Here is a 23,779-nt window from a genome sequence, read left to right as displayed (position 1 = left end):
TTGAAGATAAATAAATAAAAATACTATGTTAAACCAAATATATATGTACATAATGGATAAAAAATTATAATATTTGCTTAACAAACTTAAATTGTTGTTATTATTAAAATAATACGATTAATGTATTATTTAACGTACATAATTAAATATGTGACCGTTAGATTAAATAAGGCCCAATTTTTACATAAATTTAAATAAAGTTTTAAAATGAGCATCACTGAATTTTACAATCGATATACATGGCCCTTAATCTAGGTCAATATCATCTTTGTTTTTTCCGTAAACAAGCAAATAAATTTCTCAACTTTTCTCTTCAAAAATTAAAATTTAAAATTTAAAGTGCTTAAAAAACTTATAGAAAAACATCGCGCTGCAATTCGCAGAATGGCTTGGCGCTCAGTTGGTGCAGACAATGCAGATCTCATTCGCAAAATGAGGGGTAGTGTAAATACGAATATTTGGAAAAGAGGATATACATTTGTATCAATCTACTTGTTGCAGATTTTGGAATAATTGCATCTGAAACTGTAGCACAGGCAATGATGAAGACAGATAGAAAGTATTATTCCCCTCGAAACCCGTATATGGATGCGCCGCAGTCGATCGGATATGGTGTCACCATTTCAGCTCCTCATATGGTAAATCAAAAATTTTATTTGTGAAAAGTTCCAGTGTTTATTGTTTTACTTACCAGCATGCTTTCGCGTTGGAATATCTGCGTGATCATCTACATCCTGGTGCTCGTGTTTTAGATGTTGGCAGTGGTTCCGGTTACTTAACAGCTTGCTTTCTGCGATATATTCAAGAAAAAGGAGAGGACCCTAATACGAAAGTAGTAGGCATAGAACATCAGCCTGAACTCGTACAACAAAGTGTAAAAAACCTAAACACAGATGATCCAAAAATGCTAGAGTCAGGAAGGTTGATTATTGTTGGTGAGATTAATAGAAAAGTAAATAAGTTTTTTTCTTAAACATATATTTTACAAATGCACTCAGAGGGCGATGGACGTAAAGGTGTTCCACAATATGCTCCCTATGATGCCATTCATGTCGGTGCAGCTGCTGCTATAACGCCAAACGCACTCTTAGAGCAATTGGCACTTGGAGGACGGTTAATTGTTCCAGTTGGTCCAGAAGGTGGAGAACAGTATATGACTCAGTATGATAAGGACACCGACGGAAAAGTAAAAGAAACACGTCTTATGGGTGTTATGTATGTGCCGCTAACAGACCTAAACCGATCTTGACAAGTGTTAGCTTTAAAAATATGCATCGGTTTGCTAATTATGGGAATAATCATCTTTAAAATATGGACAAAGCTACCAATCGAGGACAGAGCTTAAATATAGCATATCGCTATCAGCAAGTATTTTTGTTCAATACAATATGAAAAGGCTTAGTTATTGCATGTATCAAAAATGTGAAAACATCTTTACTTAAATAATATATTTATTGTTAATTCTGCTTGGAATATAATTGCTATTGTTTTTTGAAAATTTTCTAGTTCACGACACAAGTATATTCGAGATTATATTAGAATATATGGCCAATATTCTATTTGGATATTTCCTGACAACAGGACCCATTAAACCATTTCAGTTACCCATTAAAATTTATTTCTACCTTGCTTAATAATAATAGATTTATCGATAGCAAACGAAGTTTTAGCGTTGACAGTACAGACCTGCGGTAAGATTGTTTATGCAACCCTGAATTTCTCATTTGTTTATATTAATTTTAGTTGTCCAGGTATATGAATTTCAATGTTTTCGATTCCTCAAGTCTATTTGCTGAAACCGGTGATTGAGATATTGCATCGAAGCATATGTAGGATAAAAAGGACATCGGGATAAAAACGAAATCAACATATTAATTAAACAAAAACAATATACTTCTTTCAAGTAGTAGATTTAAGGCGACCAGTATGAAACTACCACAAAAGGAAGTTGAATGCAAAATTCAAACGTTACCACCCAGTACTGAAGGAGCTGGTGGACCCGAAAGCCCTGAAGAAAGTTCTGATTTGTTGGTAAAAATGATTTTGGATGCTTTCTGGAAACTATGTATGATACATTTTATGTTCTTCCCTCATTTGCATTTGGTGTAATATTGGTTATTCTTATAGGGGTCCAACTAAAGCTTCTAGCATCATTTGTAATGGTTGATCTTGGCGGTTATCAATTGCTCGACAGGCTTGTGCAATGGAGTCTTAGAAATCCTCATAAAGCCATTTGTATATTTGCAGCTTTTTTGGCCTTTTTACTACCATTTTTGTTAATGTTGGGTATTGGACTTTCGACTCTATTGATGACACTCACCGGATTTTTGGTTTTAGAAGGTATATACGCCCACACCTGTACCTTTTGACATTTTAAGTAAATTTTATGATCTTTTTAATTTCAAGGTGTAATATTGACCATAATTGCAATGCTACTGATTGGTTGTTTGGGTTCCTTAATTTTAGTGGTGCTATTTTTAAAGCAACTAAATCGAACATAAAATAAGGTTTTAAGAGTTTTTGTTTAATGAAATTCTGGAAAGAACTAATGGAGACAAAGTTAAGTTAGAAACAATGATTAAATTATTGGAGTGCACTTGAAAATTGTGTTTATTGATTATATTATAGAAAGAAGAAATGAATCAACTAATGGAAATGTATAAAAAGACTACTGAAATAATAAATACATACTAACTCTATATACATACATATATACAAATATTGTTTATTATTGTTAAATGGATTAAAACGATAACAATAGAACGTAAGCGAAATATAAAAATTAAAATTTTTTTGTTTCAACTTTACCAACATATCTCTTAAATTTTAGTATTAACATTAGAGGGAAGAAAAAATATTTCTTATACGAAAAGTTGTTACAACTCGATTAATTCTTTAGTTATCGATATTGTTAAGAATTCATAATCAGATTTTGTAAATGCAGCTCTACATATTCAGCACTTTCACGAGTGGTGTTGAATATTTCAGCAAAGCATTCGTGTAATTTGCGTGAACTCGTATTGTCTTCAAAATTTTCTTCTCCGCGAAAATTTGTTTTTTATAATAAAATAGTGCATTGAATTAATTAAAAAGTGTGAAAAAGGGTCTTCTTATATAAACTAAGCGGTAAGTTAATAAATGTGAAAAGAGATATATGTTTTTTCGAGCAATATCGATTCGTAAATAGTTGGGTATTTGGAAGTGAAGTGTATTTGCTGGAGGTGTGGTGCATAAAAGAGGTGTACGAAGTCTCGCACTTGATGTTGTTGCTGCTTCCGCTGGTGCAATGCTTTGTGTGTATACATGTGTGGTCATATATTTGTTTTTACTTGTCGAAACGTTGCATTCAGCATTTCTTACACATTCCATAACCAATTCTTCTGAGGGAACTGCAGTACGTATTTATAATCATGGATAATCATTATCCATGTTTATAATCTTGCATTGATTTCATCGTATCTTTCTGAAATTGTGGCGATATACATACATATATACGTTTCAAGTATTTTAGCAGGTATTTTGTGTATTTTTTGAAATCGTAAATGTTTTCATGAAACGATTTGTAAATACTAGTCTAATTCTTAATGCAATATAAAAATCCATATCAATTTCTACCTGAATTTGAAAAACTACAACCCGTTCCATAAAGTAATTAACCTGCGGCAAGTCTCTGCATTTATGTACATAGTAGCCATCTTGAAACTGTTGAAGTTAGTAGTAGTTATCTGCAAGAAGGTATTTGGTTTGATATTGACATTTTTGTATCTTTAAAAGTGGAAGATATGTTTAAAAAGTCCATATATATTTCTCATACTGCTCTATTCTCATGATATAGTGCATTTATAATTGTTTCGAATTGATGTATTCTTTGAATAACTAACGTCTAATTAATAAAATAAGGAGTCCCAAGTCTAGGGGAGTTATTTCCTGCAGGTAACAAAAAAAGTAAGCCAATAGAAATGCATGCACTATTTTTTAACTCCAATCATATTAAATAGAGTTGCCGTCTATCAATCTTAAGATGGGTCAAAATTATTATGTTACAATATGGTTGTGAAAAGCAGGTTCAATTTCCGGGCATTCCTTTATTATTTGTACATACAGATTCACGCATAAATTTATTTATAAAAGATTATGCAATTCGAAGAAATAGTTTTTAACTAACATTTAAAAAAATGTATGCTATCGCTTTGCTGGTAACTCTTGCATTGACTGACTGACCTGCGCTTGTGCACAATTCTTGCCTGCTTCATTGTCTTGCAAGGGCCGATTGTGTTTGGGCTTCTTTGGCATTTTTCTGTTTTACTCGACTGTTCGTTGTCGGCTTGCATACATCAATAAACAAATCGCTAAAACGTCGTATAGTGTAAAACGTGAGTCAAATTAACATGTTTTGAAAAATATTTACCTGTAAAAGCAAGAAAAAATACACCTTTTGTTTGTTTTTGTTCCTTCTGTATAAATGCTTACACATCACATATTCATTAAGTGGGTGAAAGATTTTTGTAGTTCTGTGTGATCCACGTACTCTGAGATTGTCTATAGCATTGACTAATTCATTAAAATTATAGTATTGTTTGCGTGCCGTACAAATTTAGTTATAGCGTTTGGTACTTTATTGGGGTAAAATAATAATAAAATATCTTCGGACAAAAGCTTTCCTTCAGGCAATATGTAGCATAATAGCTTTTATAAATGCCTTATTATCTAGAGTTTATTATTAAATATATGTATTTAATTTTTATTTTTTAGGTGTGGTGTGCTCTTCCTAAATCACCAAGATGAGTTACATGCCAGCGCAAAACCGTACAAGTAAGTTGAAAATTAAAGAATAAATTCACAAATGTAAACAAACTATTTCGAATGATTTGGTAAACATACTTATAGGAATAAAATTTAAGTGTATGTGAATATTACTACAATGGGAAATGTATTTAAAACCGATGTTGTTCAACATATTTATATATACAAAATGTGTTTTTGAATGCTCTAAATTTGTAATAATATTATTTTATTAAATTTATTTTATTTTTTATTAATTTTTTTTTTATTAAATTTATTTTATTTTTTATTAATTTTTTTTTTATTAAATTTATTTATTTTTATTAAATTTTCTTGGTTGGCATTTCTCAGTCTGTAGGCTAAAGTGCTTTTCCGGTAAAATGAAGTATATTTCCTCCATAATAATTTTAGAAATTGCTGAAATTATATACTTGAAAGTCGTTAAATTGATTACGCATACAATTTCATTTCCAGGAGAATATAAAAGAAGGGTTGCGGGAGTTAAAAATGCAATCATACATATATAATGCTACCCACATTATTTCCACATGCACAGTTGTGTTCACGAAAATAGCACAGTGTCTTGGGTAAAGTCCCAAAGTACTAAATACAGTATTTTCAAAGTGTTACTGAAGTCAAACTAATTTTAAACAAGTAATATTTCTTTAACCTAATTCCTGATCTTTAGAATTATATTATATATCGATAATGTATGTATGTTTAAATGCAACATGTGTTGCAATTTCTCTCAGCTTTTTTATATTTACTTCAATACGTACGTATGTATACGCATACAACATATGTGTGAAAAATATTAAATTTTTGTCGACAAAACGCAAATTCTTGAGTACCCATATTACTTGTAGTATATATGTATGTACATGTATATAAATGTATGGTTTCAAAAAAAGTGCAGTATGACTAAATCGAGTCCTTAAAATTATGTTTGTATGTATGCCTACTTGTTAATATTGCAAACGTAGACTTTTCACGACATTTGGTGGAACTGTGTTTATACTTGACACGAGTACACAAGTGGATACATATGTACATATGTATGTATGAACGCATGCGAACCACCCCCATTTTAGTTCGATGGGTTTTTATGCCAATACTTCATTTCAAAGGCAATTGATGCGGACTTTTGCCAGCAGGCATTTTAAATTAACCACTGTCAATGGGAGAAATGCATGCGCATGCACGCGTACTTTTCTGAAATCTTGATATATATTTGCATATGAATCTAAAAGTGCTTTGGGTGGCATATGTCGGTTGGAAATTTTTCTTTATTATCAAGCTATCATTAAGCCCGTTGAAGAGCTCTTGTAATGCTGTAATTTGATGAAGGCGCATTGCCAGCAACAACTGGAGTATACAAAGAAAACTTATGCTCATATATGGTATATTACATTGTGCTGCTCTTTAGATCCATGTTGGCCATTCACACTGCAATGTCTGCGCTTTTGACATGCATCAGTGTTTGATTTTTACTGCCACTTTTTTGGGCTGACTTACATAAAAATACGATTTTTACGCTTTGATTAACCAAAGTTTTGCTCCTTTGGAGATGCATGAAACACATATACATTGATATGCATATACTATGTATGTATGTATATAGGGTGTTCATGCAGTTGAATTGTCGTTTCCACCCTGTTTGGTAGTTAGCAAACTCTTATTTGTATGGGTATATACATAGTAAGCATTTATATGTTAAATACAAATCTTCTAAATAAATAAAAAGAACAAATTTGTTTAGCTAATGCTTTTAATTTGGCTGACATGTCCTCAGATGTTTTCCTGTTTTTCTACTTGTCATATCAATTAACAATTTTTTATTCCATCTCCATTCATCCTCCATTATACTATGTAGTTGCATTGAATTTATACCAGTTGCTGATGCCGGTCTCTTTGATATTATATAAGCCGATTGTTTGTTCGTTTCGCTACCTCTAGTTTATCGCATGGAAAACCTCTTTATATGATCTCCTTTGGTGGCATTAAGTCAATTTAAACATATTTAGCAGTTTTGTTATTTAAAGTCAACTTTACAGTCAATATGTCTAACGCACTATACATACATATATGCGAACAGTTTACCCATAAATAAAATTTTTCAATTTAAGAAATAACGAAAAACTTAAATTACACTAAAAGAAAAAACGTTAATTTCGTTTGCACCGAAGCTGTAGTGCCCTTCAAGTTCTTACGACAGTTGGGTCTTACCTTAATTAAGTGACAGACGGCAGCTATGGAACTCTCGTAAACAGCTGATTGTCATTTTTATAATATTTTCAATGAAAATGGATAGAAGATAAACATTGCGGTTACAAAATCATTTTTTATTACAAAAACATATCAACACATTATTTTTAAAACTTCATCATAACATAAAACTTCTTGTTTTGTTATTGAAAATTTTAAAAACAGCTGTCAGCGTTGCCTGCCTTCTGTCAAGGCTATAACCGGGAGATTTTTATCCAGTCAAGGACTGCCAAATCGCGACATTCCTCCAAACTACTTCAGGAATTTTCTAATGTTGTCGGTACAACAACATCAATAACAACAACACTTCACAAATACAAATGATTCCATATCAGAACTTGATTTTGACCGGTCAGTTACTATGGCAGCTATATGTAATAGTTGTCCGATCTGGACAACTTGTTCGGAGACTAAAAATTTACATCTTTGCGATAATTCTTCCATTTTAATATTTAAGAAGAATTATTAAGGGGGACAATATAAATATTGAGCTTTTAGGGTATATTAAAAATCGCCAACGTCATAATTTGGTCGCATTTACTTTTCGTGCCTTCGATACACACACACAGCATTGCTACACCGCTGCGTCCTTTTTAGTGTTGTGGTCTGGTTGATTTGTATGAATCGTTGAATTTTAAACTGTCTGGCTTTAAAAAATTCCTTTCTTTCAAGTGTCTGGCACAGCAGACCAATATGTCTGACAGCATCAATATCATCAAACACTTTATGCACACAAATGGGTTTGCATCAGCAAAATTGTTCTTTTGATGGAAATTCAATATGTATAAATGTAACTGAACAAGTGTTTGAATATCACAAGGCCTTGCATATCGAAACATCATCATCATCATAAACAGCAAAATCGTCAGCATTATGATTGCAATAATTATGTGCTGTTAACTTGAAACCGTTAAAAATGTACTCAGCTTCACACTGCCAAATCTTCTACTTCTATTAATTTTTTATGCGCTCGCCACGCCAACGACCAACCCCCATTTCCCAACGTGGTTGGTGTGGGCTGCCAGTAGGCGGTGCGGTTGGCAGACCTTTGTCAGCACAATGCAACTGTTGTCACTCTAACAAAGTGTGACGACTCGACTGCCGGCTATGCCTACACACCTACACACATACTAACCAACCTGACCAATGCACTTTGGAGTGCTATACTTTTTACATTTACATACATATTTCTATATTTTTCTTAACTTTTTCTCTAAGAATCATGTATGTATGTATGTACTATGCTGTCAACATATCTGTTACCGTTGTTGTGTTTGCATTCGTGTCGCTTTGTAATCCCAGTGCTTGTCACTGCTTTGTAATGTTTTAATGTCAATGCTGGTTTTGTTCTTTTCGTTGTCATTTTGTGACAATGTGTCGTAATATCCGTGGTCGGCGCTTCTGGCCATTTAGTTTACTTTAAAATAATGTTCTCATTCACACTATGCGTTGAGTTTTACCTATGAGCTTACGTATCCATTTACGTAGTCTTCGTTCAGGAAGTGTCAGTGACTGCGCTTCCACTCTCCTGACTTGTTCTTGTTTTTCTTTTTTTTAGTAGAAATTTAATGCGTTAACAATAGAAGATGCTGGGTGCTTTTCTAAAGTGAAATTAATAATTAATCAGAGTAAAAAGTTATTGAAACTGGAGATGAATACGATTTCTCGGGTATGTTCCGGTAATATAGATCCGACTGAAGTGTGAATGGCACAGTCACATCCATTTGGCAGCTCTTCAAAATACATTCCCGGAAAATATTTTTGTAAAGGGACTAAAATTTGCTAAAATTTAATTATATGTTGCCTACATTTAGGCGTAAGCGTTAACTTATGAAGAATGTCCGGCATAAAATCAGTAAGGAAATTTTATTTGAAAACAAAAAGTTGAAAAAGTTATCTTAAAAATTCTTAATTTAGGTATAAATAAAATTTAAAAAAATTTAATTTATAAACAATCTTGAAAATAATAGTAAAAGTTGAAACAAAATGCAAAAACAAAAAATTAGGGAAATTACCTATATGCATTATATTTAATATAATCGTTCTTCAATTTCAGTGTCGCATAACAATCAATACAATCCTCCGGACCTGCCGCCCATGGTCTCGGCCAAGGAGCAAACGTTAATGTGGCAGCAGAATTCGTATCTGGGCGATTCTGGTATTCATTCCGGTGCGGTCACACAAGTACCATCGTTGTCGGGCAAAGAGGATGAACAAATGGAGGACGATCCACTTATGTTCGATTTGGATACTGGCTTTCCACAGAACTTCACCCAAGAGCAGGTGGACGATATGAATCAACAGCTGAGTCAGACACGTTCGCAGCGTGTACGTGCCGCCATGTTCCCCGAGACCTTGGAGGAGGGCATCGAAATACCATCGACTCAGTTCGATCCACAACAGCCCACTGCAGTGCAGCGCTTGTCGGAGCCATCACAAATGCTGAAACATGCCGTAGTAAATCTTATCAACTATCAAGATGATGCCGAGTTGGCCACACGTGCCATACCCGAATTGATCAAGTTGTTGAATGATGAAGATCAAGTAGTTGTTTCACAAGCAGCCATGATGGTCCATCAATTGTCGAAGAAAGAGGCTTCTCGCCATGCCATCATGAATAGTCCTCAAATGGTTGCCGCTTTAGTGCGTGCCATCTCTAACAGCAATGACTTGGAGAGCACCAAAGCTGCCGTCGGTACGCTACACAATTTGTCACATCATCGTCAGGGCCTGTTGGCTATCTTCAAGAGTGGTGGCATACCGGCTTTGGTGAAATTGCTGTCATCACCTGTTGAGAGTGTGCTCTTCTATGCAATTACTACACTACATAATCTGTTGTTGCATCAGGATGGTTCGAAAATGGCCGTACGCCTGGCTGGTGGCCTGCAAAAGATGGTCACCTTGTTGCAGCGCAATAATGTGAAATTCTTAGCCATCGTTACGGATTGCTTGCAAATTTTGGCCTATGGCAATCAGGAGAGCAAATTGATCATACTGGCTTCGGGCGGTCCCAATGAACTGGTACGAATTATGCGTTCGTACGACTACGAGAAGTTGCTTTGGACTACTTCACGTGTGCTGAAGGTACTCTCCGTATGCTCGAGCAATAAGCCAGCCATTGTTGATGCTGGTGGCATGCAGGCTTTGGCTATGCATTTAGCCAATCCTTCACCACGTTTAGTGCAAAACTGCTTGTGGACATTGCGTAATCTATCCGATGCCGCCACCAAGGTAGATGGTCTCGAACCACTACTGCAATCCTTGGTGCAGGTATTAGCCTCGACGGACGTGAATGTTGTCACTTGTGCCGCTGGCATACTTTCGAATTTAACTTGCAATAACCAACGCAACAAGGCTATCGTTTGTCAAGTTGGTGGTGTCGATGCACTGGTGCGCACCATTATAAATGCCGGTGACCGTGAAGAGATCACCGAGCCGGCTGTGTGCGCATTGCGCCACTTGACCTCACGTCATGTGGACTCGGAATCGGCACAGAACGCCGTACGTCTCAACTATGGACTGTCAGTGATTGTAAAGCTTTTGCATCCACCATCACGTTGGCCGCTAATCAAGGCCGTCATCGGCTTGATACGCAACTTGGCCTTGTGCTCGGCCAACCATGCACCACTGCGCGAACATGGCGCCATACACAATTTGGTGCGCCTCTTAATGCGCGCATTCCAGGATACTGAACGCGTAAGTGGCCAAATATTTTGTTAAAAATCAAATTCCTTACTAAATTTGTATAATGATTTTAATGATTTACTTGCAGCAACGTTCTTCTGTTGCCACTACTGGCTCCCAACAGCCATCCGCTTATGCCGACGGCGTACGCATGGAGGAGATCGTCGAGGGCACCGTCGGTGCTCTACACATATTAGCACGTGAATCACACAATCGCGCTTTGATACGGCAACAATCTGTCATACCGATATTTGTGCGTCTACTTTTCAATGAAATCGAAAATATACAGGTTAGTCTGCCATACGCTTATTGTATTTTGTGTCTATTTAAATCTACAATGTCTTTTGCAGCGCGTTGCCGCCGGCGTACTTTGTGAGTTGGCCGCCGATAAAGAAGGCGCCGAAATGATCGAGCAAGAAGGTGCCACTGGTCCGCTTACCGACCTATTGCACTCGCGTAACGAAGGTGTTGCCACCTATGCAGCAGCCGTGCTATTCCGCATGAGCGAGGATAAGCCACAAGATTACAAAAAGCGTCTTTCTATTGAATTGACCAATTCGCTGTTGCGCGAAGACAACAATATGTGGGGAAATGCTGATTTAGGCATGGGTCCGGATCTACAGGTGAGTCATCAGTGTGAATTTAGTGCACTGTAGTACCATTTGTGAGTTTTTAGCGTGTAAAGCAAAGAAAACTCTAAGCTATCGTAGCGTAAATTAGACGCTTATCTCTTTGTAAACTTAGCAAAAGTAAATAATCATAAAATAAAAAAAAAATCAACGAATTGGTCTGCTCAAAAACTCTCTGTATGCGTATTTAAAGTATTCCAACTGTTTACTTGTATACATACATACCAACATAAATAAATTACCCTAGTCTACAATTTTTATTTCGCTTCAACATAACCTATATTTTGTTACAACCTTTATTTACTTAGAGCATAGCGGAAATTGTAAATATAAATAATATAAGCGTTTATGCTTGGAAACATTAATTTTTATTTAATTAAACAATAAAACAGATTTAATTAAATTTTTATAAATTATTCACGCAAGTAATAGGCGGTCCTCAAAGCGGTTCACTGTCGAAATTTTTATTAGAGTTGAGCACAGTTTTTTTTATACCCTAAATAAAGTATATTGAGAAGGACCCTATAAAGTATATATGTATATAGAGATCGTCATATGTAAATTATTAGCGTGACGAGCTATGTCTATTTAGCCATGTCCGTCTATTTGTCTGTATAAACGCGAAAGAGCCTCTCAGTTTTTGAGATGTCGCTTTGAAATTTTGCACAAGCTGCTCATTTACCAAAACCGCCATTATCAGACACCTATAGCATATAGCTGCAATGCAAACTGATCGTTAAGTCCTTGTCTGAAAAACTTTTTTACTTTTATTTTCGAAGGCAAGGCTACAATATTCAAAGAAAATTTCCATTTTTCCACACCTGATCACTGTAGTATACATTTAGGCACTTAACTCCTACAAAACAGGTTTGAGGCCTAATTTTTAAACCTGACACTTGCCTACTAATCCAGCGCTAGCATTAAAGCACATTAGTTAACAGTGAGCCACTAATAAATATGTTTACAGGACCACTATACTTGTATTGGCATAGCGTAGTTTTTTGGTTTTGCAACCGTTATTTAGTTTTATTCTTGTATTAGCTTTAAGTTTATTAATTTTTGTTATTATTTTTTGTTAATTAACTTATAATTTTGATTTCTTCTTTGTTCCTTTTTTATGTACTTCGTTTGTAACACAATCACAAAAACAACCGTTCACCTTACTACCATAAACACCGTCGCAATTATGTTGACCAAACACCGCAATTTGTGCTAAAACGTTGAAAATTTAAACAATTCGCATAACCATCACGAAATCACAACGACTATCGCTACAATTCTAATTCAATTGCAATTAATGAAATATGAAAAAAACAAACATTAAACGTTTAAATGCCACAACCAACACCATATCACCACTGAAACCTTGTCCAACACCTGTCCAATTGCACTTCCTTGAAAATCATTTGTATCCTAACAACTTTTTGCAATTTTCGCAACGTCACACACAGGATATGCTTGGACCCGAACAAGCATATGAAGGTTTATATGGGCAGGGCCCGCCGAGTGTGCACAGCTCACATGGAGGTCGAGCATTCCAACAAGGTATGTATGATGAGTTCCCAGACCCACTCACGCCAGTTAAAGAAAAATAACCAAATTGAATAAAAAAATACAAGTTGAAATATTTTCCGTTAACTTGCGGTTTTCGTAAATATGTAAACTCGTTACGACAGCATGATGCGTTCGTTCGTCAAACTAATAAATAAAAAAAAAAACGAAAACTAAAAAACATAATATGAAATGAAAAAAAGAGATCAAAATTCATTAACAGCGTAATTACGTAACTTCGATTGAGAGCTGCAAAACAAAATTATACCATAATAATTATGCTAAATCATTAAAATTGTTTCTTTTACATTTTCTTCAACTCACACATTAAACATCGCCCTTCACTGCCAGATTGAAGTAAACGTCTAATTACCCTTTAATCATCAACCCTGTTTAGTTAAATGTTATTAAAACCACTTGAAATGAGGTTGTATACGCTTGTTTGACGTTTTATCATCCAAATAAATAAAATTAAAGTATTTGGAAAAATGCTTCACATCAACCGAAATTGGACAAAGCACAGTAACATAAAATAATGCACACAAATCCGATGCTAAAATACACGTTCAACCTTATAAATATACACCTATATTAAACCCGTGCCAATGAAGTGAAATATTTTAGTTATACAACTTTTTTTAAGAAAAACATTGTTTGTATTAGTGGTAACCAAAGAAATAGCTAGCAACTCTTTGAAACAAATGTGCTAACATCTCAAATTCAATTTAAAATTTAAGTGTTGCCTACATTGAGGCGTTCAACGTACTAAATAAGAAATATAAGTGTCAAAATTTAAAAGTACTTAAAATATATTAAAAAAGTTAATTATGTTGTTCATTAAAATTTAATTTGAACATAAATTTATCTTAGTTTTCCAATCGGTTTTCGAGCACTATATATTTTTAAGCTCGAATGTGTAAATCATACCGCCACACATAGATTTTGAAAATTTACCAATTATTAAATTAAATTTTGCAATATAAATTAGTAACTAAATAGTAAGAATTTTTCGAACGCTACAACTTTGTGTTCGAAAGTCTAAGCCAGTTACTCATAACAAAAATATTTCACTTCAGTTAGCTGTTTTAATACCCCAAAAAATATTTTTGAAAAAAAAACAATAATAAATAATAGCCTACTACCATATATCCATGCAACCTGAACCAAGTCACAATAATCTCACCGCAAGTTGTAGTATTGAAAATCCTTTATGAAATCCAAGCATTTGAGAGTAACGCTACAAGTTCATTCACCTTAAATAATGCGTTATCTCCGTTATTTCTGCTTTTTCAGTTAATTTCCACGAATTTTTCAGTTATTACAATGCAATTACTATATAAATATAACAATTAGTGCGTATGCATAAATTAGTAGGGGTTTAATAGCCATTCATTTGCCAATTAATCACTCATGCCGTGCTTTACCATGCCATGTATTGATATGTAGAAGAACGCTCACAAAGCTAGTAGTAGTACAACCAACCAACATCCATCCATTCACCAAATTCACTCATCCAAAAAGCAAAGTAAAGCAATCGATTCAATTACCTATACTATGTAGTCGTAAATTGTGCAAAAAATATCGTAACGAAGAATTAACCAAACGTTCTCTCTCTCTTTCTCTCTCTCTATCTCTCGCTCGTTTACTCTACTCGCTATTTCTCAACGGATCGCTTGCTTGCTCGTTAATAATGTAAATTATAATAAATACATAATACTTAAATTGTTATCAATTAATTACTGATAAACAGTTAAGCCAGCCTAACATATATCATCACTAAAAATAAATACAATCTCTGAACGATAAACGAATTTAAAGCAAGAAACCAAACCAAATAAATAAAATTATTTAAAAAATATATCTAATTTAAAAACAAAATATTAAAGCGATACAAATTTTAGTCAAAAAAAAATTAGTAAACATAAGTAAAATGTATTAAAACGTATCATGTATACATTACTCAAAGTATTCGTAGGCAGTAAGATTTAAGATTTACAAGTTTTGCATTGCGAGCAAGCATACTCACTGAATTTCGAAACCAAAAGCAAGAAAGTAAAAATGAAAATTCCAAAAAAAAAAAAACAAAAACACAAACAAAAAAGCAACTGTAGCGTACCCGTTGAATGCTTTAAAGCTAAGATTACTCATCCGAAATCAATAATCCAAACCACCAGCCAGTCAAAGAAACAAACAAACCAAACAGCCAGCCAGCTTAGGAATGGCACTCGCTTTGCGCGTACAAGCAATGACAAATTCCTCCACATAGGTGACTAAAAATGAATTTGTTGTGCCTTTTGTTTTACCGTACAGTTATGAGATTTTGATTTTGCTTTCATTTTATAATTTATCAATTTTATAGACTTTCGGTATGTAATTTAAATTAAATTTAGTGCGTAGTAAGTTGGCAGTAGATTTATTTCGTGAATTTTAATTTAATTTTAACTTCTTTTGATTTAGAATTTAGCATAAAATTTTAGTTCTTCGTTAGTACTTTTGCAGCTTTATTTTGTACATTTGACTCTTGCACACGTTATTATTAAATTTTTGAAATGAAATTTATGTACATACTTATATACACTCATGTGTATTATGTATATGTATATTCCCTTTATGCTTAAATTGTAGAATTTTTTGTGCATTCATGTCTGTGCATGGCTTTATTGCACTCTCTTAAGTTTTCGATAAAACTTTTTTCTGATTATGGAAATTATGTACACTAAATGAAGCAAATCTTCATTAGTATTCGACTTTCTGTTAAAATCTAAAATATGAAAACCAACAATTCATTAGATGTATTTAAAAAAAAAAAGAAACTGACATTTGTTGTCATTTGATGTTTAATCGATTAATGTTCGATAATTGATATTACAATTGCTATAACGCGATATCCATCCTTTCATAGCATTAAAGAAAATAATAAATTTAAAAATGTGATTTTGGTACCTAAGATTGTTATATCGCTTCCGATCAGTATCCGCCACTAGGGTAAAGCGCGTTTATACTCTTAAATTCACACAATCCAACTGCCATATTTATCAAATGTGATTATTCTTGTTGCTAGTTTCCCGCTCAAGGAATTTGCTATTAATTTTTTCCTAGATCAAAAGTAATTACAAAAAGATACTCTGCAATTCTTGCGAGCTTATAAAGGTAAACAACTTCCAGGTATTAACATAAATCCAAGAAGACTTCATAGGAAAGTGATGTTTTAAATTTGCATGAAAATACTTGGAAACCGATTTGTTTTGTTTTTGTTTTTTGCTGAAATCAAATTACTTTTGCGCAAATGACACCTGATTTTTTGCATGTGATTTCGTTATGTAACCAAAACCAAATCCACTTGTATAAAAAAGTGAAACTACGTTTAAAAGAAATCTCTATTATAACTGAATACTCACTATTGCAACACTTTTTTCACAGGATATGATACTTTACCAATAGATTCAATGCAAGGCTTGGAAATAAGCAGCCCAGTTGGTGGTGGCGGCGGCGGTGGTAACAGTGTGCCACCAAGCGGTGCACCAACTTCACCATATTCAATGGATATGGATGTAGGTGAAATCGATGCTGGGGCCTTGAATTTTGATTTGGATGCAATGCCGACTCCCCCAAATGACAACAACAACTTGGCCGCTTGGTATGACACCGATTGTTAATAAGCTAATATTATGAAAACAAAACAAAATCAAACATTTTAAAGTCGACTCTACTGTTCTTATTTGATTATATGAGTTCGTATTCTTTATTTACGATAGTATTAAGTTTCTGCTTCCATTCGAGGATTAAGCTTATGAATTACTCCTTTTACATTCATACAAACATACATACACTATTTACATTTTATAATTACATATTGATTTTTATTAAAACACACATTTTTTTCGGCATCTAAAACGAAGCAAGCATTTTTATTTTCCGCAACGCAATGTCGCCAAATTACCGAAAGGCTATTTAAATAAGAACAAAAAATACGTACACACAAACATATAAACGCATTTAGAAGATTCAAATATTCAAGTGCATCGAATCTTAAGTCTTAAAACATATAGATACATTAAAAACCGATTAAAAATTTGAAATTTGAAAGTTAAAAAATAAATTACATAAGAAATAAACAACACATCACTGTAATCCAAAATATCTATGAAAGAAAATCAGCCACAATTTGAAAAATGAGTATTATCAAGAATTTTTGTAGAAGGAATAAATTAAAAATTACTTAAATGTACAAGCATATCCACAGATAAGACACTTACATACATACTTACTGAACTTACAAAATTACACATTTACATATGTGTTATTTTTTTCATGAAAACAAAAAAATCTTATCTGTAACAAGTGTAAGCGTAAGCGCGATTTGAATAAATATGTGAATGTTTTCACATTTTATGGAATTAAATTTCAAAGTGTTTAATTAAATATGCAATCAATGGAAATTGTAAGTATTATTAATAATGTTCCTACGATACCTGAATAAGATGTCACCTGCTCCCAATAATTCAAGTGATCTTTTGCGCTGTTTCAGGAATAACGTTGTAGCCGTACAACAACTTCCATTACAGGCACTCTCAAAACAATCATGTCTATGTAGTCTGAGCGGTTGGGATTTATATTAATGATGGACTCAAACCGATCATATGGAGTAGACTCATTCGGACCGTTTCCTCGGTAGTCGGGAATGAATGTTTTCTGCCGCTACAACAACTCATCAGCAGCATTCCACAAAATTATACAAGCAACCTCAACAAATATTTTTATGAAGCCCCCCCCAGAAATATGGGCACCTGTAATAGCTCGCCCGATAGTGGTGGTTTGATAAATAGCATAACCTGGCGACCTCTGCTAATTCTCCCATCCGACCATCTGCCCATAATTATATCGATTGAGAAACTTCCCGACTTTATTTCTGTAGACAACCACACCTTCGTTAAATTTAACAAAGCTAACTGGGTCAGCTTCACAGTATTTACTTAGAACACCTCACCGCTTTCCCATTCCTACGGACGTACTCGTTGGCGAGCATCAATTTCGCAAGGTGATCACAGCAGCTACCGCTCGCTTCATCCCGGTTGAAAGAATCGCTGGACTCCGCCCAAATTTCCCTGCCGAAGCAGCTGTTTCAGCTAATGAAGGCGAAACCTCATGCCATGCCGATCCCGAATTGTTTCTACTGGGGTGCTTTCGCAAAAAACATCCCTGTAGGCACCTACTTGAGCGGAACCGCGTCTTAGGGGCATCAAGAGGTCCTTCCTCAACTAGGTTGACGATATTAAACAATACGCCGACTAGACTTCGGATTCCCTCTCAGTGAATGGCATTCTTGGAGTCAAACTATCACCCATTGCAGACGAAGAGCTCGGTAGGCGTTACAACAAAAACAACTATTTTTACAAAAATAAATAAAACAGGAACTCGTATTAAGAGCTGTAATATCGACAGTGCACTTTCTTCGTTACTTGACTACTAAACCGTAATAGGATTTTATTGAAATCGCCGTTAACCAACGTTTTAGGTAGATGTATGTACCGTAATTTTTAAAATCCGCATTAAAAATTTATTTTCGATACTACAATTTTGCATTTGTTGTACCTTGTTATTTGGTTTAAGTCTTTGCTTAAGATTTGAACATTAACAATTATTGCCACATTTACTAGCGTACTTAAATAAAAGCGTTGAACCAGAGAACATAAAAGAATTTTGTTTATGCAAGCAATAAACATCGCGCGACAAAAAGTTTTTCAAAAAGTTTTTATAATTTGTTTGATTCTTAAAATGAGAATTCTTTCCTTTTTTGAAGCCAATTTTACTCCTTAACGTGCTGTCAAAATTCGAATTTTTCAACGCTCAGCGTTGCCGCCGCGTTTATTTAGGTATACGCAATACAAAATCTATGGTTATAAGGAATTTTTGACAGTAATTTGGCGCTGCCGCTTTTTTGCAGAAACACATTAATAGCTAAATGTTGAAAATAGTAAATACTTCTCAGTGAAAATATAAAATATTTACTTTTCACTAGGTATAAAATATTACATTTCAATAGAAAAATAATAATATTATTCAATTTGACATTTAAAAAATCGTTTGTTACAAAGTATTGGCAACCCTGATTACTACACAAGTGCTGTTCGCTTGAAAAGAAATGGCCCCACGGATTTTGACGTTAGTCATCGCCGCAGAAAAGAAGTTAAAGAAATTCCAATTGTTCACAAATTCGCGGCTGACAATATAATTATATTATTTTTTCATCTATTAACTGTGAAGTAAAAAGTGTAATAGTGTATAAAAACAGCAAAAATATAGCAGCGGTTGGATCTGCAAGAGAAGTATTTGATAGCAGTAATTGTTGGTGGACCAGTCAACATTACCAACAGAGGAAATGGATAGCAAGGGACGCAATGTTATCGTGTGCGATAATGGAACCGGTGTATGTATTATGGTTTATAGGTCTGACCACACCTATACAGATTTCATTTTTACGCGAAGTGTTTCTAAAATACTTACAATACAAGTTTACCTTATCAAAATTAAACTTGTGCATAATGTCACTTTGCATTGAAGTATTTGTTTGGTTGGTTGTTTGCCAACTTGGCCCTATGTACATGCAAAGCTGCCCAAAAGCAAATTTAAATATTTACATACATACGTGATACGTGTGGCTCCAAAATGCATTTAGTGCTGTGCTAATAAATGTCGTTTTTAACTTTATGCTGGCATATGCAAGTACCATGCCGATATAATGTTTGAAATTAGTAAAAAAGAAGGTCTGTTGCATTAGTCACGCCAAGTGGCTATTGAAAGCAGCCATAAATGGGGCTTTCTTTATCTGCTTTTTATTATCTATGATTTTGAGTTTGCTTACAATACATATTTGAAGTCATTGTTAGTAACATGCTGGTGTTATTTATAAGAAAATTAAATCACTAATTCTTTCATTTCAAAGCTATATATTTTATATATGCTATTTGTTATACTAATATGATGTTAAGCTTGTTGGCTTTATATTTAAACGGGTTTAATTAATTTCCTAAAAATTTAAACTTTCACAGTTCCAAAGTCTTTGCACTGAAAACACTCGCTTGTACATGAATTTGTGTACATTTGTGCTACTCGCTCTCATATGTTTTACTCTTAATTCTTTGCAGTTTGTCAAATGCGGTTATGCTGGCAGCAACTTCCCCGCGCACATATTTCCCTCCATGGTAGGCAGACCGATCATACGCGCGGTTAATAAAATTGGTGACATCGAAGTGAAGGTGAGTTTGAAATTGTTACAAATTTATAAATTTACTTAAGTTTACTTAGGTCTTCAATATTTTTAGAAATTAAGTTTTTATCAACAATTTGTGAGTAATATTTAAAATTCAACTTAAATAAGTTGTTGATAAAAGTTTCAATATTCGATTGAAAATATGTCGTTAGTTAATGTGCTATAGTGCTTTTTTCTTATTACATACAAACATACATAAAAAACTGAATGTAACTAAAAGTTAAATAACAAAACTATTACATTTATATTAAAAGACTATTCTTACGTATTTTTCTGTTCTTTTCATTGACTTTTTTATAAATATTTTTACAGGATTTACATGTCGATGTAAGTCTCTAGTTTTAGTGACACCATTAAACTTAAAATTGTGAACAAATTAGAGTTATTAGTTTAATTTAGCAATGCCTTCAGTTTATATAATTGCCAAATGTCTTGATAATTACTAAAATATAAAAACTGTATGCAAGTGCTAACGCTTCGCAAACAGCTGCAACTCATGTAAAAATTGTTTGCTAGACAAATGTTGAGGCTACTTTTGGCGCATACCTATTGACTAACTCGACCACCTTGCATAGAAAGCCGCTGCTAGCTAAGCATCTGTTATTGTTTTTTGAATGTTCGAGAAAATCTAATATTATGCTAGTTTGTTTATCTACTGTTATTATTTCAATGCAGAATGTTTTTCGTGTTTACATTAAGATATTCCACTTTTACTTTATGGTGTAAAAAGGCGTTGACATCTTCGTACTAACAAAGTAGCTAATACTAACATTTTTCGCATGTCAGTGTTTTTCAAGCGCAGTTTGAATTTGAAAAAATAAAATATAAATATTTTTTTACTTTTCGAGTTATATAGTAAGTGTGAACATTTTGGACAGAAAATAAATATTTGGTTGGATAAAAATTATTTGAAATTTCTCAGCTTAAAAAGTAAATATTCAAGCAAATTTATAAAACACAAATATTCGAAATATCTGCCTACAATTTAGACTATCTTGAGCTAGTATTTCAAGCAAAAGTATAAAAATTCAAAATCTCTTCAAATTTATCAACTCGCAAAATATTTTTTGTTGCAAACATTTCCACAATACATTTTCACTGTGTGCTGTTATATTTAGATCCCCAATCTGCCACTTAGTCCTAGCGGACGGAACCTGATTGTATATATTCGTAGTTGCAAATAACCGAAGCTGAAATCGCGTTTTAGTCTAGATAGAGCTTTATATACAATACATATACATAATTATTGTTTGTACAGTGTTTCAGCAATTTCCCGATTAATTTGTTATGCGTTCTATAAATTGTAATTTTGTATTCGCATGCTTGGTTTACTAAATGCTTCTATTATTGGTGTCGCACAACAAAACTTTTACAGGATCTTATGGTGGGTGATGAAGCCTCACAGCTGCGTTCGCTTCTAGAGGTGTCCTATCCAATGGAGAATGGTGTGGTACGCAATTGGGAGGATATGTGTCACGTGTGGGACTACACTTTTGGACCGAAAAAAATGAATATTGATCCAAAGAATACAAAAATTCTGCTTACAGAGCCGCCCATGAATCCACTGAAAAATCGGGAAAAGATGATCGAAGTAAGTCTACTAAAAATGGCTTTTACAATGCATGCAATTTTAATAATACAATAATATTCCGCAGGTGATGTTTGAAAAGTACGGTTTCGATTCGGCTTATATTGCAATACAAGCGGTGTTAACGCTCTACGCGCAGGGTCTGATTTCGGGCGTGGTCATCGACTCGGGTGACGGTGTGACTCACATTTGTCCAGTGTACGAGGAATTCGCATTGCCACATTTAACCAGACGACTGGACATTGCCGGTCGCGATATCACACGATATCTGATTAAGGTTAGTTATCTTAACATTTTAATGTTACTAAAGTTTAAAAAAATTTTAAAATTTGTAAATTGATTTTTTTACAGTTACTGCTGTTACGTGGTTATGCTTTTAATCATTCCGCTGACTTTGAAACCGTGCGCATGATGAAAGAAAAGCTCTGTTATATTGGCTATGACATCGAGATGGAACAGCGTTTGGCGTTGGAAACCACTGTGCTGGTTGAGTCGTATACGGTGCGTAATACTCGCGAATTGTTTGAACAATATAATATTAATTTTTCTAACTATAGTTACCCGATGGTCGTGTGATAAAGGTAGGCGGTGAGCGTTTTGAGGCGCCCGAGGCGCTATTCCAACCACATTTAATAAATGTAGAAGGGCAAGGTATCGCTGAGTTAGTGTTTAACACGATACAAGCGGCCGATATCGATATGCGCCCGGAATTGTATAAGCATATTGTGCTATCTGGAGGTTCAACCATGTATCCAGGTCTTCCTAGTCGATTGGAACGTGAAATTAAGCAATTATATTTGGAACGAGTGCTCAAGAACGATATAGATAAATTAGCGGTACGTAAAAGTAAAAACAAAAAATTAATAAAAAAATAATACTTTAACAAAAAAAAGCTAAATAAAAAAAAATAAAAAAAAATAATAAAAAAGAATAAAACAAAAATAATAATAAAAAGAAATTAAGAAAAAAAATTAAGAAAAGAAATAAAAAGAAATTTAAAAAAATTAGGAAGAAATTAAAAAAAAAAATTAAAAAAAAAAAATATAAAAAATTAAAAAAAATTATAAAAAATAAAAAAAAAAAATTATAAAAAATTTAAAAAAATTATAAAAAATTAAAAAAAAAATTAAAAAGGAATAAAAAAAATAAAAGGTATTAAAAAAAATAAAAGGAACTAAAAACAATTAAAAAAATTAAAATTTAACAATAAACAAATAAAAAATTTAACAAAAAAAAAATAATTAATATTGAACAAAAAAAAATATAAAAATATATTTCTTTGCAGAAATTCAAAATTCGTATTGAAGATCCGCCACGACGAAAAGATATGGTTTTCATTGGTGGCGCTGTTTTGGCTGAAGTGACAAAAGATCGCGATGGCTTTTGGATGTCGAAACAAGAGTATCAAGAACAAGGACTCAAAGTATTACAAAAACTTACGAAGAGCACACAGTAGTAGCAAAGGCTAAAGAATTATGGAAAGAAATTAATATTGTTAGCAATCAAGTTATACCTACAGTTGCGTTTTGTACTATGTTTTTATAACTTGTAGTACTACAAATATGTATATTTAAGTTAAAAAATGACAAGACAGTACTGTTATCTATAAATAATTTTCAAACAGTCTATATTAACAACCTCTACTTGTGAAAATGATTATTCCTCACACGCTTTTAACTTTCTAGTTTCTAAACCTTTTTTTCTATTTTAAAATAAAATGGTAAACATTCGTTTTTTATGACTTGCTCGCCACTATTGCCGTAAGATACAAATATTATTTACATATACGCTTTGTGTAGGAAGGTAATTTTAAAAAATGCATTTAATTTTTGTGTGCGTAAGCTATGAAAAACCATTTTTAAATGTACTGTAAACTAAAAAATCTTACTACTTCTATCCCATTGTATGCCAATTCTACTTAGCACGAAAACAAGTTTTCACTGTTGCTATAATTTAAAAGATAAAAAATGAAATATTTTTATTTAATCTAAGCTGGTATTGGTTGTTTCT

The 23,779-nt window shown here is 33.4% G+C and overlaps 3 protein-coding genes across 8 annotated transcripts; all 3 read left to right on the top strand.

Annotated features, from left to right (window-relative positions):
- The first annotated feature begins 257 nt into the window (after nucleotides 1-257).
- On the top strand, nucleotides 258-1,478 carry LOC105229792 (protein-L-isoaspartate(D-aspartate) O-methyltransferase). Its single transcript, XM_011210247.4, has 4 exons — nucleotides 258-439; nucleotides 502-638; nucleotides 695-935; nucleotides 999-1,478. The coding sequence occupies exons 1-4, from the start codon at nucleotides 385-387 to the stop codon at nucleotides 1,247-1,249; spliced, it is 684 nt and encodes a 227-aa protein (XP_011208549.1). The 5' UTR covers nucleotides 258-384; the 3' UTR covers nucleotides 1,250-1,478.
- Nucleotides 1,479-2,969: 1,491 nt separating this feature from the next.
- On the top strand, nucleotides 2,970-17,313 carry LOC105229790 (armadillo segment polarity protein). 5 transcript variants are annotated; one of them, XM_011210243.4, is made up of 7 exons: nucleotides 2,970-3,126; nucleotides 4,753-4,812; nucleotides 9,104-10,743; nucleotides 10,820-11,020; nucleotides 11,082-11,354; nucleotides 12,812-12,905; nucleotides 16,332-17,313. In XM_011210243.4, exons 2-7 carry the CDS (start codon nucleotides 4,782-4,784, stop codon nucleotides 16,565-16,567), a joined length of 2,475 nt encoding a protein of 824 aa, XP_011208545.1. In that variant the 5' UTR covers nucleotides 2,970-3,126; nucleotides 4,753-4,781; the 3' UTR covers nucleotides 16,568-17,313. The 5 variants fall into 5 exon arrangements, with proteins under 5 accessions (XP_011208545.1, XP_011208546.1, XP_029407630.1 ...); XM_011210244.4 differs by lacking the exon at nucleotides 16,332-17,313 and adding an exon at nucleotides 14,662-14,823; XM_029551768.2 differs by lacking the exon at nucleotides 2,970-3,126 and adding an exon at nucleotides 4,275-4,373.
- A 1,731-nt stretch (nucleotides 17,314-19,044) lies between these two features.
- Nucleotides 19,045-23,760, top strand: LOC105229789 (actin-related protein 2). 2 transcript variants are annotated; one of them, XM_011210240.4, is made up of 8 exons: nucleotides 19,045-19,338; nucleotides 20,057-20,167; nucleotides 20,494-20,508; nucleotides 21,557-21,772; nucleotides 21,837-22,046; nucleotides 22,121-22,270; nucleotides 22,327-22,605; nucleotides 23,055-23,760. In XM_011210240.4, exons 1-8 carry the CDS (start codon nucleotides 19,291-19,293, stop codon nucleotides 23,223-23,225), a joined length of 1,200 nt encoding a protein of 399 aa, XP_011208542.1. In that variant the 5' UTR covers nucleotides 19,045-19,290; the 3' UTR covers nucleotides 23,226-23,760. The 2 variants fall into 2 exon arrangements, with proteins under 2 accessions (XP_011208542.1, XP_011208543.1); XM_011210241.4 differs by lacking the exon at nucleotides 20,494-20,508 and having other exon boundaries at nucleotides 19,046-19,338.
- Nucleotides 23,761-23,779: the final 19 nt, after the last annotated feature.

The sequence above is a fragment of the Bactrocera dorsalis genome, chromosome 4 (assembly GCF_023373825.1).
Source record: "Bactrocera dorsalis isolate Fly_Bdor chromosome 4, ASM2337382v1, whole genome shotgun sequence".
NCBI classification, from domain to species: Eukaryota; Metazoa; Arthropoda; class Insecta; order Diptera; family Tephritidae; genus Bactrocera; species Bactrocera dorsalis.
The sequence above is the reverse complement of the archived record's forward strand: the minus strand, read 5'-3'. Positions and strand labels throughout refer to the sequence as shown.